Source organism: Poecilia latipinna, unplaced genomic scaffold, assembly GCF_001443285.1.
Source record: "Poecilia latipinna isolate Pla-1442-1.1 unplaced genomic scaffold, P_latipinna-1.0 Scaffold230, whole genome shotgun sequence".
Lineage (NCBI taxonomy): Eukaryota > Metazoa > Chordata > Actinopteri > Cyprinodontiformes > Poeciliidae > Poecilia > Poecilia latipinna.
Window position 1 is genome coordinate 22,951 of NW_015112846.1, and position 17,580 is coordinate 40,530.

The 17,580-nt window shown below is 38.8% G+C and overlaps 3 protein-coding genes across 3 annotated transcripts in view; all 3 read left to right on the forward strand.

Moving 5' to 3' along the window:
* The window catches only part of LOC106947220 (N-acetylgalactosamine-6-sulfatase), a 24,586-nt gene extending 19,364 nt beyond the window's left edge, over positions 1–5,222 (forward strand). The window contains exons 13-14 of the mRNA XM_015032075.1: positions 3,531–3,648; positions 4,418–5,222. Of these exons, the coding sequence (XP_014887561.1) occupies positions 3,531–3,648; positions 4,418–4,504 (205 nt within the window). The 3' untranslated portion in view covers positions 4,505–5,222. The remainder of the gene's footprint in view (positions 1–3,530; positions 3,649–4,417) is intronic.
* A 306-nt stretch (positions 5,223–5,528) lies between these two features.
* On the forward strand, positions 5,529–9,185 carry cklf (chemokine like factor). The gene is made up of 4 exons (XM_015032080.1): positions 5,529–7,688; positions 8,024–8,179; positions 8,313–8,408; positions 8,746–9,185. The coding sequence occupies exons 1-4, from the start codon at positions 7,602–7,604 to the stop codon at positions 8,854–8,856; spliced, it is 450 nt and encodes a 149-aa protein (XP_014887566.1). The 5' UTR covers positions 5,529–7,601; the 3' UTR covers positions 8,857–9,185.
* Positions 9,186–9,603: 418 nt separating this feature from the next.
* Positions 9,604–17,419, forward strand: LOC106947223 (CKLF-like MARVEL transmembrane domain containing 3). Its single transcript, XM_015032079.1, has 5 exons — positions 9,604–9,951; positions 12,891–13,046; positions 13,165–13,260; positions 13,687–13,804; positions 14,639–17,419. The coding sequence occupies exons 1-5, from the start codon at positions 9,832–9,834 to the stop codon at positions 14,665–14,667; spliced, it is 519 nt and encodes a 172-aa protein (XP_014887565.1). The 5' UTR covers positions 9,604–9,831; the 3' UTR covers positions 14,668–17,419.
* The last annotated feature ends 161 nt before the right edge of the window (positions 17,420–17,580 follow it).

Below are 17,580 nucleotides of genomic sequence, written 5' to 3' on the forward strand. Positions count from 1 at the left end.
TTGTGAAAAAAGGAAAAAAACCTTCGTGTGGGAAAAAAAAATTTAAAAAAAAAACCAAAAAAAAAAAAAAAAAAAAAAAAAAATCCTTAAATATTCTGGAGTTTAGCTGAAAGAAAAAGTTCTGTCTTTTGCACTTTTCATGCGTTTCATTCATAAAAATACAACCAGAAATTGGGGGAAAAAAATATCAATTGGTGTGTTTCTAAACACACCGATGAATAAATAAATGTGATTTTGATTACGACCAAAACAATCCCGAGAGTCCCAGTTTTCCCCGTGTTAGATCGTCTCCCTCTCCGTGGGGACCTTCCTGCTTAAGCGTGGGTGGGTGTGTGCTGTCCGTGTGCTCTTCGGTCCCCCAGCTGGACTGGCTGCCTGGCCATCATTAATCTCTGTCACCACCTAAAGAGCCACTTAAGATGATGTAGGACCTGTCTGCACACATACCTTCAGTACTGTCGCGGGGCGTGATACGGCAAAGAACACACACAAACGCATTCCCCAATTAGCCAGAAAAGTGGCATTAGTTACGATTTCGTAAAACCGGAAGATCGCTCAGAGTTTATGTTGTCGTTTAAGTTTGTTGGCCTGCTGGTGACTGCAGCCAGAACCTGAAAACCCCAACGAAAGCCATCTGTTCGGAGCGCGAGGCAGACGCTGACCAGAGTCCCGCAGCCCAGTATTTCTGGGGAGCTTCTGCCCTGAGATTAACACATCCCACTTTCTCACCACCCACCCGAGCTCGCGTCCCAGGAGTCCCTCCCTCATCCCCGCCGCCACACCGCAGGGGCTGCCCCTGCGTCGGCCTGGCCGCATCTGCTGCCTGCCACCGAGCTCTCGCGTCTCCAATCAATAGTCCTCACTGAAGAGCTCAATTTCCACCGGGGTGGAGAAGACGGCGGAGGGGAGGGGGTGGGCAGGACAGATGTATTTGATTGTCTCCTCAATTCCCCCACCTTCTGCTACTGTGTGCTTGTTTGGAAATGAGTGTGTGTACGTTTGCGTGTGCGCGCGCGTGTGTTCCTGCAGTAGTGTTATGAATCAGTAATCAGAGCGGTGACACACCTGAGCAATGCCCTCATCCCCCTTGGGTGCCATACATTATAAATCAAAAGAGTGCATTTGCATAGAGCCTGCTTATTATTCCAGATTTTGCCTCTACACAAGTAAGCTAAGGGTTATAATCATGATAATGAGCTGTGCTGACTGTGAGCTTTTCATTAGCTGTACGCGGAGGGGGCGCAGGAATAAATGATATTATTAGTTTTTGATTTAGAGGTCCGCACCGCGAGTTTTTCCCCTTGCATAGACAAAACAGCGGAAAACTTTGCGCGCCGTGCTGCTTTGCCAGGGCCACCCCCTGCTGTGCCTGACCACTTGTTCTGATGAAATCTCCTTCACGTGCAAATGCAAAGAAGAGAAAAGTCACAGGCACAGATCAAGATTAGCTAGAAGCAGAATTTGGGAATTTGGTAGAAAGATTCTGCAATTTCTGTTGTGTTTTTTTGTTTTTTTTTTCCCTTTAACCAGTCTGTTTCCCTCCTGAATCACAATGCTCTGTGGCACACAAGGAGAGACTAATTGCAGTCAGCACACTACCAGCCAAGTAATTGTAGGCGAAGTAAAGAACGAGTATCAAGGAAAAGGAGCAGGTGCTTGCTGATGGAGGAAGCCTTGCTACCCGGTGGGAGATCTAAGAGGGGAGGGTAGGTGTGAGCTGGACAGGGCCCGGGGTTATTACTCTAATTGACACTTCACCTCACACACATGCACACGTTCCCCGGGGGCCAATCAGAGCGCCTCGGCTCTGCAGTGGAGGGATGGATGGAAGGCTGGCACAGGTGCTGCCGGCGAATGTATCAGGGGTGTAATTGCACTGCTGATATTTGTCTATCCCTGTGTCACGCCACCAGACGCCCGCCCCCCCCTTTCGCCCCCTCAACACACACACACGAACCCAGCCCATTAACCCTACAGGTCCTATTGAGAGCAGCGTTCCTTTGAAAGCCTTCGAGGCCCCTGTGTTTTACACTCTGAATATAATAATGCACAGAGGTGCTCACACTTGCTGGTGTCCAACAGCAGTAATTGAGAGACAGGGGATGTGATGGGGGTTACATAGTTCACCCTGCTGAGTGTGCTTCGCCAGAGCTGGCCAGAGTAGCGTGTGTGTTTACGCATTTATGTTTCAGTTCTTTGATCCCATCGCTGATATAATGAGCTAAGCTGCCTATGTGTGTGTGTGTGCGTGTGTACGTGATGGATATTTGTTGGAAACCAAACGGGTCAAAGAGATAAATGATCAAACTACTCTTGGATGTGTATGCTGATTAGGATTAAAAATGATGTGCGTGTGTGTGACAGCACAGAGCTCGTCATGCTCACTTAAAAAAAATAAATAAATAAAACTAAAAAAAAATTAAGAAATTAGTTTAATTTGATTAAATAACACAGACAATTTTTCCTGAGTCTGGTTTTGCCATCTGTTCTTCTCATAAATCTGAGCAAATCAGTTGTCTTTGGGTTTTGGTTCCTGGATTTAAAAAAGGAAGTGTCAAATGGGGCTATGGGATGAGGTACTGGACATCATTTTTGTTTGCTTGTTTTTTTTTATTTTTTATGTTTTGCTGTTCAAAATTTATGTAGAGTCCTAGACATGCAACAAGCAATCAGCAGAGATCAGCTCAGATCAGAGATTGGCAGGTCAGGAAAATCTGATTACTAAACGTTACTAAGAAATCCGTAACGTTTGAGAGAATATGAAGGCACAATGTTCTTTTTGTTATTATAATTACTATAATTTTCTGCTGGAGCAACATTTTTTGTCAGCCTGAAATCATGAACCGCTAACTGAGCCATTAACTTTGACCCAAACTCCTGAGGTGTCTGCTTGAAAATGAATGAAGGATTTAATTTCTCAGCATTAAAGGAGCCCTAATTGAAACAAGTTACAGAACGGCCTAACCAAAGTGCCGAACTGAACCCCGCCGAAAATCTATCCGGTGACCTGAAGAGAGATATCCTCACATTCTGATTGGTCTGGAGAACAGAGTGGACAAATGTTACCAGGCGAAGATGCAGATTGCAGGTGGATTACTGCAGACAAATACGACAGGCTGAGAGTAAATCCAGAAGTTTCTTGACAGAGTTTAGTTTATGGTTGTGGACACTTCCACACAGTTGTTTATTTTTTGACTGGATGGCAAAAGATAAATGTATCAAAAATGTGAAATCTTACTAACAAGATGCATTTTTTTTTTTACAACCAAACTATACTTTCATGCATAAATGAGGATAATTGGTTAATTTCTTATCTTTTGCTGGATTCAAAGATTCTAACATTCTTAATGAAAGCTGTAAAACATTTTTGCTTCGTTTTAGCTCTTAGAAGGGGAAAAAAAAAAGTGTAATCCGCAAACTGGAAATCATGGCCTGCAAAAAGCCTGGCTGTTGCATCGCTCATCACTTCATTGAATAAATGTCAGCAGTTGCTGGTTGCTGTCGTCATTTCTTATCACATGTGCTTGCAGTGTTTTGTCTAAGGAGTACGAGGAGGTTCTGCGCAGCGTCTCTGCAGTTGTGCAGCAGCATCAGAAGACTCTGGTGCCCGGTATGCCCCAGCTCAACATGTGTGACCTCGCTGTGATGGTAAGCCTGTGCATCACCCAGGTTAAGTTCATTCAGATATGACTACTAATCCTGAGGTATTCAGAGCGCTGTGACTGATTATGTTGTTGACTCTAGTTACATTAAAAGCAATATTTTCAATTTTCTATCTCACTTCAAATTATGTGTATTATAAAATGAACGCTGCCAAGATCTTCGCTCTTTTTCATTTGTGCCACAGCACTGCCACCTTGTGGCCAGCGAAGGAAAGCTTCTTAATCTCTTATGCGAGTCACTTATGATGAATATTAACAACCTGCTTCCTGTCATGCTATAAACTGCAGATTGAGCTTAATTTGTAGATATTCTTTCAAATAAGCGTAAGTTATGTACAAAAATTCAAAATGTATTACATTTTAAATGAGATTTGTTTGTTTTCAGAGTTTTTCTGGATTGTTTGACTCCTTTAAGCAACTGAAATGTAGATGACAGTGTCAACATTGGTTATACTATTGCAATGTAAATCAGTTTCTACAGAAACGATTGCATCTGTAAACAAGAAACGGATTTGAAAGTAATTATACTTTCCCCATTAGAAAAGTTGAAGTTTATTTTTCATTCTTAGGCTGCACATTAATGCACAGACACAAACTATGATGTCCTTCAAATCGTTATTGGACAGAACAGCAGGCAAACTCTGCTAATGGCTTGCTCTTAAATGCTAAAATAACTTGATTGTCTTTCTAATAGCGAATAACTTGAGGGTTGCATATGGTTTTGTAAGTTTGTTTCTGTCTGTCTCCTTGTACAGAACTGGTCTCCTCCTGGCTGTGAAAAGTTGGGAAAGTGTCTGAAACCACCCACGTCTGCACCCTGGAAGTGCAACTGGCCACACTGAGACGCACGGACAAGACGGAGTCGAGAAAACAAAAACTTGAAGATGTGCCTTACAGCACATTATGAACAAATATTTTTACTAAAGTATATTTTTGAAATCTTTGCCAAATCATTCATATTCATTATTGCAGAAAATGATATGGGAATAAAACAAGGGAAATGTGGTGCTTCTTGAACTAAACATTAATTGTGCTGGAAGGGATGATATATTTATGCTGATTTAGCCTAAAAAGGGATCAGTTGTCCTACATTTTTCAGTCTTCACATTTTGCACTAGAAAATAAATCTATTTTGGTGTGAAGATGATGACTTTGTGGGAAGTCAGCTTTAGACAGAAGGTGTTTTTTCATTTTCTTCTCTGATAGCCTGGCCCGTTCTTTCTTTGACTTTGTTTTTTTCATCATCAGGTAAAATCAGTAGATAAAAGTGGGCATCTTTTACTGATGCTGCTTCTGATTGTTGTAACTTTTTACATGTCCTGAAGAGAACAGCTCAGAACTTCATAGCTTTTATAACTTGTACTTCATTTGGGCAAACAAATGAAGTACAAGTTGAAAGCCATATTTTGAATCATTCATTCTTGTGTTCAAAATCAGACTCGCTTTTTTTCTCTTCTGTTTATTCACATTCACTTTATTCTATGTGTCCTTTCTGACTGTTTGGGATATTGTTTCAATTTTCTGTTTTGCGTTATTTAAAAATAGAAAGTATTGTCCAACCTTTTTGTGCAACTCTCATCTGTTCAAAAAGTGTTTCACAAAGATAATATTTGTAATAATTTGCTAAGTTGTTTTTGTGAGCCAAGTGATTGCACAGCATCCATTGTATCTTTCAGAGAATTCTTTAAAACTAAAACAATAATTTGATTGGGGCCTGCCAAAGCAATACATACGGAGAGCAGCACAATGCCCTGCATGTCCCCTCACTCCATATGTGTATATATATATATATATATATATATATATATATATATATATATATAGTTTTTAAGTTGGATTTTTTTTTTCTATAATTAGGTTTCTGCAACAACAGATAATTTTTTTTTACTCGACTTTAACAGAGGTGCCAAAATGTGTGGAGAGTCCTATATGTTTCTGTAAATTACTGATCCAGTGGTCCTAACACTTCCTGCTAGTTGTCATAAATCAAATAATAAATAAATAAAAGTAAACCGTTCTCTAAAGCATGTAAAGTTTTGGTAAAATTCACAATATTGCAGAAAAAAAAGTAGAAACTGTAAATGTTGAACTCTAAGATGTAATTTCCTCAAAGTAATTTACAGTAACCAGAAAAGTCAAACATTTAAGAGTTTAGCAGAACATAGCGGCAAACGTTGGAAGCAGGTTCAGTTACATCAACCAAGACAACGTTTTGGGGAACAAAGTAGTGACCATAAGGAATTGAGTTTTAAAGTACAGTCAGTGCTGCTAAAACCAGCTTCACTTCACAGAGAGCATGTCGTCACTGTAAAGAAGGAAGTAGTTGCCAAACAACCACCAAAATAATGTTTTTAAAAGCAAAGCTAAAGTTTGCAGCTAATCACACAGGCTAGAAAAAATACCCACATGTAGGAAAACTACACAGATGAGAGTAATGGTGTCCAATGGATTAACTATTGAATTATTTGGACACAAGTGTGTGGGGGAAAAAGCCACCAACCGTGCTTTGAAGCTTCATATCAACATGCCGCAGCAAATCCTTGAGCTGTTTTCCTGTCATTTAAACTGATTATACAAAGTAGATTGAATAATGAGCAGCAGGTCCCCAAACCACTACAAATTGCCTGCAGTGTGTTGTTTTAGCAGAGCACTGTCCAAACAAAACTAATTGGGTTGTGGATTAGTAAGTGGAAGGCCCCATAATCTAAAATATGTTTACTGTAAAAGTCACGTCTATAAAAAGAAAATGGCTATAAACTGCAGAACTGATGAAGCCTTTTGGGGGGGACACCAAAATGATCGAGTACCTGAAGGACACAGACTAAACTTTTGCTAAAACTAATCTGATTTTCATTTTAGATGAATGAAAATCAGTTTTCATCCAGCTGATTTTGAAGCTAAAGTTTGCAGGGGGACCTTTAACCGAAGCTGAAGTATTCTTCCAAGTCTCTTCTAGTCATGTTTACCACATGTTAATAGTAGATGAGACACGTCCACACACCTGGATACCAGTGCAGGGTTGCGAGGGTATGATGTCTTTCTCTAGGGGTCGCTGGGCACCTGTCCAACATTCACCCCTCTCCATCACTAGACAAAACGGAGATAAGCAGGACAAACAACCTTACACACATGCACACTCATACCTAAGGGCAAATCAGAGAGAAATATAATGCAACATGTATTTCAGAACTTTGGGAGGAATACGGAGAGAACATGCAGAAAGACCCCGTACAAGGATTTGAACCAAGGACCTTCCTGAAGCAATGCATCGCTGCTAACAATTGATTTTACACCAGGTAATTACAAATGCCAAAAGAAAAGTCACATGACAAGATAAGCAATGTAAGGGGAAATGTAATTGATACTTAACACAAACAAAAAAAGGTAAAACAAATAGGTACAGAAGTTCTCATGAAATGTAGCTGCAGTGAACAGTAAAGTTTTCATTCCAGTTTTAAAGTTTTAAATGAGCAACCAGTTTCTTCACACTTCAGGTCTGCTAAATTTGTTTTCTGTTCCTCCAAGAGGACAGGCCGAAAAGGCGTAAGTCAGCTGTATGAAAGTCTTTGAAGGATCTAATGAAGTACACATTGCACTTTAATGTGAACACATGTATGTGCCGCTAACAAATATAGGTGTTTTTTTTAATTCTACTTTACTTCTGAAGTTTAACTCTGCGTTTTGGCGCTTTTGCTCAGCAATTTCTGTTTCTTGCTTTTTTAACAAATCATTTTGTAATAAAGTCTGTAGTGTCGGTTTTGCGGCGGCAGGGCTGAGTGATGCATATCATTAAAGGCTAATTTTACCTCATGAACAGAAACACAGACAGATTTTTTTTTTATTTTAACAGTCATTTCCTTTACCAGCTCAAAGGAGCTGCAACTTGCATGTTACAGGAAGTAGACAGAACTGTCATGTTGCAAATGAAATAACACCATCATGTCAGGGAGCGACAACCAAAAGACGGTCGCTGTGGATGCTGCTTTCCTCAAATCCAGGAGGGGGATAGTCAAAGTGGCGGAGATGGTGAGATATCTTTGTATCTTGTAACATTTGGCATTTTGCTGCAGATGTGAAAAGGTTAACATGTCCTTGTATGGAACTGCGCATGTAAAAAAAAATGAAAAAAAAGGAAGTGAAACAGCTTGTGAGGCAGTTTGCTAACAGGAGTCCACACTTTGTTGGAAGCTTTTCAGAGACTAAGTCGAAAAAATTGACACAAATACGTAACATTTTTTTTCTGAAAAAATTCTGGATTGTCAGAAAGATGAACAATGAGTCCATCTGCAGATCTCACATGCACCCTCTACCGAAAGTTCATTGGAAGTTCTTGCATACATTAATTTCCTTTTCTATCTCAGGGAACCCTGCTCGTTGCATTTGTGTGTTTCGCTGTTGCCTCCACGCCAAAGTACCTTACGGCCACGTTGTTGGAGTTTCTAATCACTCTGCTTCTGCTGCTTTTGTACCTACTGAAACTCAACAAGAGGATCACATTCCTCTTTTGGCCTATTGTTGTGAGTGAAACCTTACCACACAGCACTGCACTTTGTGCATTTTGTAACATTTAAAGACACCACATGAAAAAGGATAAAAAAAAATTTAGGTGGCGGTGCTAACCATCTTTTTTTTTTTTCTTTAATTCTTTAGGATGTTTTCAACTCAGTGTTTGCAGCGATCTACCTCCTTGTCTTGAGCCTCATGGCGTTGACTTCAAACCCTGTCACTGGAGCACTGGTTGGAGGGGTGAGAATTGCCTTTGTAAATCCAGAATTAAGATTTAATATAAAACAAAATTTAAAATAAACAATAGTGACGCTGTGGTGGCTTATGAACCAGGAGTTTAACTGGAATTTGGCCCCAGAACAAAATCCCACCACAACCTTAGAACGGCTCTGAAATTGGCTTGTTGATTTCAGACTTAAAAAGCTTCAATCTTTATTTGAAAGTACACATTAATCAACATTAGTACCATGTTTCATAATATAATTAATTTTCATTTGCCGTCCCCGGCAGGTTCGTGATACTAGATAAAACATTACATGATGTGTTGATGTGTAAACGCTCTGCTCTGTATTCACAGGTGGTGAGCCTAATTTCAGCTGGACTTCTATTTGTGGACAGCTACACACTTTTCAGAAACATCACATTCAACAAATCGAGAAATGAAACGCAGAATCAAAGCAATGAATAAAAACTACATAGTCATTGAAAAAGCATTAAATGAGGCCACAAGCCTCACCAGCTTAAGAGTTTATCTGTGTTGTATTTAGAGTCTGTTTTATGTTTTTCAGTGTTTCTGGCCCAAATTTCTACATTATGTAATACCAACATGAGTCATTTTTTGGGAATAGTTATAACAAGTGAAATGCAAAAAAATATTTTGTTCAAAAGTAAGTCTTCAATAAATACACACAGCACACAGTTACTACATAAATCATATCATCATCTATGGCAAACTTGTCAGAACATTCATCATTTATTTTCTGTCCTATTGAAACGTGTTTTATTTTGTGAAACATGAAATATGCTAAAGAATTATCACCATTTGAAGCAAGTTATCAATATGTCAATGTATTTCTTGTATCAAAAAAGTAAAATGTGTAAAATAGGAACATGAAATATTTAATCTGATGGGAATACAAATGAGGCGTTAGGGAGGGAAAATGACACCGATATATATATATATATATATATATATATATATATATATATAAACATATTTTTGTTTGGAGAAAATGGATAACAATTTTCACATGATTTTCTGCATCTTGCGCATGTTTGCTACTATCTATTGAAGTCGCCCTATCAGTGACTTGTCTATATGTCTTGAAAGTTGTTTTTGTTGCTCAACTGTATGATTAAAAGATTTCCATCGTGACTTAATGGACTTTATGTTTCCTCTGAGTGTTTTTGTGGGGCTGTGCGTTCACGCAGCTGCAGCGGGCATCACGTTTCACATCTGGAGCTCACAGATGTTTCACTTTTCTTTCTTTTTTTTTTGAGCTCTAGTTCGGTTTCCGCGCTGTCATTATTTCCGTTTCCACCTCCCAGCCTCACGCCTCCAACACAGGCACAGTTTTTTTTTTTTTTCTCTTAGCCTCGAACCCCGTCGTTGTAGTTTAACTTGAAGCCTTCAGCAGTTTGGGGAGTGTTAAATCTTCCAACAATGGGGGACATCGAGGCGCCCGACTCGAGCCAGCAGCCGCGCCAGTCTGTCCTGATGTCGGTTCTTCCAAGCAAAGAGTTTGCTACTTCAAGGAAGGGAATGCTGTTGATTGCTGAAGGGGTAAGAAACAAGAGGAGCGAATGAAATCCGTAATAAACGCTGCTGTTTTGCAGCGAATACTTGCGAATGCTCAAGTTTGCACGTCTTGGGCACTTATTGCGCCAGCAGTTCTAGCAGAGAGAGGGAGAGAGAGAAAAAGCGGTTTCCACCACACATTTGGGAATTAATCAAAAAGTTATTCCTACGTCCCTACATGCTGATGTGAGTAAACTAAAGAGTCTGATAGAGATTGCTAACCTATGTTTTGGGCTGAATCCGTCAAAGATCTGTTCTTCAACTGTTTTCCTCTTATGAATAACAGTCCATAGGAAGCATCTCGAAAGTGAGTTTCAATAAAGCAGGAATTGATACGCAGTTTTGTTGGATGGGGGCGATGGGTGGGGCAGGAAATGAACATTCATGATTGAATTTTAGGCTCTTCTTGTGATAACTGCACTGCGCTGTAAGCATGTTGTTTTGTTGTCATGTGACACTGTGCTCTGGTCAGGCTTTCTGGAGATCAGTCATCCTCCCCCTCAGTCACATCCTTCACATTTTGGCCTGGAGCACAGTCTGCAAAGCTCTGCTGCAGGTCAAACTGCAATCACACACACACACACACACACACACACACACACACACACACACACACACAAACACATTAGGCTACTGCTTCACAGACAAGCTGTGATCTACATCTGTCTTCAAAAAGATGTGTCTGTAGAGGAAGTCGAGTAAGTGATCAGTTGTGTTTCTGCTGCAGAGGAGTGAATACTTCAGGGGTTTCTGACGCTCCATGGTTCTTGTATTGTGGTGATCTTCAAAGAAATTAATGCCCAGCAGGCAGATGTGCTAACAGAACACATTTAATCGTGAGTTGTTGCTGGAACTTTTCACAAAAAGTACATGGTTAGTGTTTGAAAAGAGCGCATTTTGTCATTTTAAGTTATAGGCAGTTTTTTTTTTTTTTTTTAATTAAACACGTGTGTAATTTTAAATTGGGGAAAAAAAGTTAAAAAAAATCTTGGCTGGGTCTTGTCTGTACATTGTGGTTAGTGTTTCTTACTCATTTGTGCTGGTCTGTGCTTCTTTTGTCATTAACTTGAAAGAAAACTGTGTTTCTCTGCCTCTCCATTCCTTATGTGTGACATTTACACAGACTAGCTGTTGAAAGACCCAAACAAGCCACAACATCTTTAGGCTGAACTGAAATATCTTGGACTGTTCAACGAGGACCACTTTAGTTTTTCTTCATTAAAATCGGGATTTAAACTACCCTGTTGGTGATACTTCTGCGATTGAATGTGTCTCTCCTGCAGGTTCGCTCTGGTCATCCCCAGATTCAAAATAGTTTAAGAAAAGCTAAAGGAGTTTTCATTTGAATGTTCTGTTCTATCAAGAGACGTGTTTTCTATTTTATCTCTGACCAACATGTTGTCGTTGAACTTGGATTTCTAGAGCATCTTCTGTTTTTCACAAGCTGCTTTAAGTAGGTAATGAAAACTGTCTGATAGTTTCATTCAGCCTTCTCTAAAGATTACACTGTGATGTTATTTTAATGCCTCAGTATCTCCTGAAAGAGTGGCCTGAGTGAAAGCAGATCTTAGGTCTGCCTTTCTCAACAGTATGAGACTGATAACCTGCTGAGCGTGCATTATTAGACACAGTGTCACCAAGTGGACCGTTGTGTTTTGTCATTATGTTTCCCAGATGCCATCCGACCTGATGCAGAATCAATTATTGTGCTTCTGATATGTTTGTAAAAAAAAAACAGAAATGTTTTATTATGTCTGAGACTAATTCGAAACTGAAACAAATTATTTAAAGGAAAACCTCAATGGGAAATATGTGTCATGATCTGAAGAATGAGCCGAGTTCTCATTTCTGATCCAAAGTTGACATTTGTCCGTTACATACACTCATCATAAGCACGACTGCTACATTCATTTCTAGTAATTATTATATGTCAGAGCTGACATAAATAAAAGCAGGAGAATTTACTTAAGATTTTCTCAACTCTGTGCAGGTTCATAATTATGCTGTACATACAGGCTCACAACTTGGTAAAATGCCTTTTACCAAACAGCACTTTGACCACAAACGTCGCCTGCCTCAAAAGGGAGCGTCGATGTGTGTGTGTGGGACAATTGTCTTGTCGGAATATCCAATTTTATAAAAGTTCAGAACCATCTGCCAGGTGACGACTCAATAAATTTGATACAGGTCTTTGCCTTTTTTCATTACAACAGTTGAACAAATAACAATAATTATCACTCGGCTACATGTACATGAATGTATTATGTATTAATCTCTTGTTGTAACATTTTACTCACAGGTTTGAATCTGTAACCCAACAGGAAACATGACTCGGCTTGTAGTGACGCATGCATTTCATTTTCCCTGGAAGTGATTCTTTCTACAGGAGCAACAGTTTTAGTTTATTTTTGCTCCGATCCGTCGGGTCGGAGCAAAAACAGCTGCCCAAGACAAAGACAAGATGGTCGGGGACGTTTGAGATTACAGTGTCTGCTTTCATTTACTTGCTTTCCTCTGTCCATCTCCTCGAGTCGAAGCTTCAAAGCCAAGACAGGCTCTGTCTGCTTGTAAAGTGACTAAGTCCCTGCAAAGCGTCCTCTTTCATTATTCCAGTTTGGTGTTTGCACACGCGTGTTTGTGCTGCAGGGTGGGATTCGGCGTACAAAACGTTGAGTATAAACATTGACTTAAGCCGTTGTATCTCTCAACAGGATGTGAGTCTCCAGCTGCAAGCTGCACCAGAAGTTGCAGCTTTCATCAGGCCGGAGGAGATTGAATCAAATAAAAGCTCAATTTGGATGAAGAGATAATAATCTGTTAAATTTGCCTCTGATTTTTAGCAAGAAATTTAAAAAAAAAAAGATGTACTGATTTTTCACTTGTATGTTTCGCAAGCACTGAGATTCGTTTTCTCCTCGTTGCAGGCGCTGTCCTTCATATCCTTTGTGTGTTTTGCTGCATCAGCAGCAGCAGCCTTTGTGACAGTCCCCCTGCTGGCGTTCCTGGCTTCCATCTTCTTCTTGTTTGCCTACTCTACCAAATTCAATGAGAGGTTTAAGGGCTTCTGCTTTCCTCTGATGGTGAGAGAAGTTTATTCTATCAATGTAATGGACATTTGTTTGTGTTTTTGTTTTTTTTATCTTTTTCTCTCTCTCTCTCTCTCTCTCTCTCTCTCTCTCTTTCTCTTTCTCTCTAAAGGACTTCATTAGGTGCGTGACATCCTCCATTATCTTTTTCATCATCTCCATAATGGCGGTGTCCAAATACCCAGATGGTTCCTCTAAAGCTGCAGGGGTAAGGTCTACCATTAAACCAGCACAGTATAGTCAGTGTCGTAACGTAGGACGGCTCCATACCAATCATTTAAAAGATTATCCAGGATGTCGAAGGTCTCTGCAGGCTTTGGACAGGATCTCTGGAGAGCATCAAGAAGATAGCATGTGAAACCATGTGAAAGTTCTCAGACTATTGCGCAACATTTCTGTGGTCAAATTGGGTTCGGCTTTTACCGTTGTGGCAGGAAGTCAAGATGCTTCTTGGCTGAGCCCCGTAGTGGCAGGTGGCAAAAAAACGTGCAGAATCACGTGCTTTCACAGTAAAATTTACACAAACCTGATCACCAAAAGGCGATCGAATCTGGTGAAAGGGGGGCCTTGTCAAATGCTAACAGACTTCTAGCTGTACCGGTTTGTAACGTCATCCAATGTTCTTCCATTGCAGATCTTTGGGTTTATCGCCACTATTGTTTTCGCTTTAGACTTTTATGTCATTTTCAATGAGCTTGCTGGATTTCTAAAGCAAGGAGGGGAGTCCAATGAGGAGCCTGCAGGACAGAGAGGTAACAACACAAAGCAGTGGCAAGCAAAGCAATGAACTCATATGAAAAAAATGTACAAAATGTTACATTTACCATACAATGTGCAAGTAGATAGATATGTAATACAGCTATAGTTCTTAAATATGAACTGTAGCTGAAACTAATATCCTCTGATTGCCAAAAGATTTTTACCGAACAATTCCAAATGTGTTCTTCTTATCATGATGACACATTTGATTCAGTTGAGTCTTTTTATATAATGGCAACTCAGCACAAAACCTCTCTTAAGGCACTTTATAAACAATAACAAAAATATAATTAAATCCGACAATAAGGGCAGATTTGAAGTACATGACTGGATAAGAGTATAACAATGGTTCTGGACCTGATGTCTCCCCCTAATATACAGTTTCATTGGTTTCTTTACAATATTAATTACCTAAGTCATTCATAGCTGACTTGCAAATTTACTCCGCTCTAAACTCTGCATCTATGGCACTGAAATATTCATTAAATTTTGTTTTATGTATGGTTTTACTCTAATCAGACCGCATTGTTAAAATCCTGTTTTTATATATGCACATATAGGTATTAAACTATCTATCAAACATAAATATTATTAGTTTCGATTCTACCAGAGGCAAATCAGGCACATTTCCTTCCCTCTAACTTAGGGATAGGCTTTATTTTAAGCAGTTTTCATAACCCAGTTTGTACAGAGGAAATTTAAATTCGTTTTACTGTTGAGAAATATTTCATATGAAGTAGGATGCATTGTACCATTTTCTTACTTAGCTGACCTCACAGGAAGCAAATGCGGATTTACCTGACTGTTTTGTTGTTTTTGCTTTTTAGATGACTTTTCAGATTCAGACTCAGATTGAAGCTCGTAAGCAGACGTGTTCAAAGCAAGGAAGTGACCACTGCGCTGAGAAGCCACTATGAAGACCTGCAGGAATTTCATAATTTCACAAAGTTTCATTGGTACATGAAAAGCATAAATCCTGACAGGATTGTAGGAGCGGGTTAACATGCTTTTATCTGAAGTTGAGGGTCTGGAAACCATTTCTTTGTAACACATTTCTCACAGTGCTGTAAACTGGTGTTGCGTTTCTACACTTGCTAACTCTGTATTTGGTTTAGAAAAGGATGCAAGTAGTGACCTGTTCTGTTTTATTCCCAAACCTGTACTTTGCTACTAATCCACGTTTGCTTTAGGGGAAGCATTTGATTCATTCACACCATCCAATGCCTGATACAGCTGTAAAATGGTGCTGTGCTGAGTTTCTGAAACTATTTCTACGGTTAAAGAAGGATACATCACAAACATTGATTTTTGGGAAATTCTTTTTGCTTTGAGATGCAGAGGTGTGCAAAAGTCCTGAGCCAGTCCTGATTTTTTTTTTGTTATATTTCGCTTTGTGCGGTGGAGACTTTGCAGCAATTTGGTAAACCTGGTTAATACATTTGCATTAAAATCTAAAAGAGAAAGACGGGGGGGAAAAAATCACAGTTACAGGGTTAACAATAAAACCCGTTATGTTTGGTTGGCTGGTTACAACTATCACATTGTGTATGTACAGTAGGTTTTTTTTATTATTTGAGGTCAATATGGGCCTGTCTTATCAATATTTGTTTGCATGTTCCTAATTAGTTATTTTTTTGATGTAATCAGAAGAAAAGAAACTCCTAGGAAAGATGTGTCGCTCCTATAAAAATATTCACCCACTCAGACATTTCACCCTTTGAATTGCTTTTGCAAATCAAACATGATCAACAAAATTTAGATTTTCGAAGGAAATGTGTACAAAAAAAAACAATTTAATGTCAAATTGAAAACTAACCCTTGCAAATAAATAAATAAATATATATATTTAGGATAAAACAAGTTGTTGCATAACTGACTGACCCAATTCAACAGATGGGAGACACTCTGCCTGCAACAATTGTTGCCCGGGTTCTTCGTCAGTCAGTTTTAAGGGACAGTGGCATTGAGAAAGCAGTTTTTGAAGAAAACGTGTATCAAGGCTCAACCGAGTTTGCAAAAAAGGCAAACAGGAGACTCCGTGCTCAAGTGGAAGAATGTTCTTTGGTCTTTTTAGTCATCAGATAAGATTGAAGACGTTGAATAATCAGGAAATCATTTCATACTGAACGTTTTTTTAGTTTAATTATCATTATTTTGCATAACTACATTTTCAATTTGACATTAACGGCTTTTATTGTTAAAAATGTTGCCAAGAAGCAGCATTTTGTTGATCATGAGTGATTTGTGAAAGCATTAAAAATGGTGAAGCATCCAAGGGGGTGAATACTTTTCATGGACACTGTATGTACAATATATGTACAGAGACACAGCAGATCAGCTGATCCAGTTTCACCTGATCTGCCACTTCTGCCTTTTAGACCCTGAAAGGCAGAAGTTGCAGGTAAGCTGATTGAGTTTCGTAGACATGTTTTGTTTCTCGTACACACTTTGTTAAAATGTCTGTCTGTCTGATTCTAAAGTCTGTAGAGCCGCCATTGAGAAAACAGTGAGATACACTAGAGTGCCTTAGTGACTGTTTTGTGTGATATAAACTGCACTACAACATTGTCCCAGCTCTGATGATGGAAAATATGTTGTTGTTTTTGTTTGTTTTTTCTACTGCATGATTTATGCTTGAAAGATATTGGAAGATTTGCTTTTAACATATCTATAATCTTGTCAGTTTTTTTTTTTAACATGACAAGATTATAGATATTAAAAGCTTTTAATGAGTTTCAAATGATTTCTGTACTCTAAGATGTGAGAAAATGACTTTTTTCAGTATTAGCATAGTTTTTATTGCTTTCACAAACTGTTGAATATCAAATATTTTGTCTGTAATGTTTTTGTTTTTAGGCAAACTCTTCTGAATAAAAGGTTCTTTTTCAATATTTGCCGCTTTATTTAAGGGGATGCTTCCAACATTTTCAATACAAATATACAACCTGTACATGAATGGGCCCGGCATGCGCCTTTACCAGAACCACACCAAATGAAAAAAAAAAAAGAAGTGCAAAAGAATCCAGAAACAATCAGAAATCTTTTTTTGTTTTATCCTGCAGATTCTTAATAGCATAATCTAGCAAAATGCTGTACACTGAAAGAGAGGGTGAGCTGTAATCAGGCTGTTTTTAATATACAAATAGATGGCCAGCTTCATAACTAAAAAGCATAACGCACTAGTTTAACTTTGTCGCTGTAAATGAGCTTATAGCGTTACTCGAATGTAAATTTACTAATGAAGATTACAAACATAAATAGTAACATGATTGTCTTTGATGCAAGTACTTCAGTCACAAAACTAAGCCAATAGTAAATAATTATGTTAATTAAACCGTTAAAAAAAAGTCATTAAACATTCATAATGCCATTTCTGCTTTAAGCTAATTTCGAACAGTTGCACACCATCCTTGTCCGTCCTTCGAGATCCTGGACAAATCATCAGGATGTCAGATTTCCATCCCTCACGCCGCCCGTATTTAGTTGTCTCGGTGTCGTAAAAAGGAGACGCAGTTCAGATGCAAACCATTGAGTGGAGCCATTGAGTCATTTTGGAAACTAAACCTTACAGAAGTTTAGTCCAATTGTGTGCAGATTCAATAATTATATATATATATATATATATATATATATATATATATATATATATATATATATATATATAAAAAATGCTTCCTTCATCCTCAAAAGCAAAAGATGATGCTACTTTTCCAGACACATCTTCATTATCACCAGAGAAACACTGGCCAGAACAAACAAACAAAATAAC

Coding starts and splice junctions, on each gene's coding strand:
- LOC106947223 (XM_015032079.1), top strand. CDS start 9,832: ATGGGGGACATCGAGGCGCCCGACTCGAGCCAGCAGCCGCGCCAGTCT. Junction 13,047..13,164: donor GCTTCTGCTTTCCTCTGATG/GTGAGAGAAGTT, acceptor TTCTCTCTAAAG/GACTTCATTAGGTGCGTGAC. Junction 13,261..13,686: donor GTTCCTCTAAAGCTGCAGGG/GTAAGGTCTACC, acceptor CTTCCATTGCAG/ATCTTTGGGTTTATCGCCAC.
- cklf (XM_015032080.1), top strand. CDS start 7,602: ATGTCAGGGAGCGACAACCAAAAGACGGTCGCTGTGGATGCTGCTTTC. Junction 7,689..8,023: donor TAGTCAAAGTGGCGGAGATG/GTGAGATATCTT, acceptor TTTCTATCTCAG/GGAACCCTGCTCGTTGCATT. Junction 8,409..8,745: donor CTGGAGCACTGGTTGGAGGG/GTGAGAATTGCC, acceptor CTGTATTCACAG/GTGGTGAGCCTAATTTCAGC.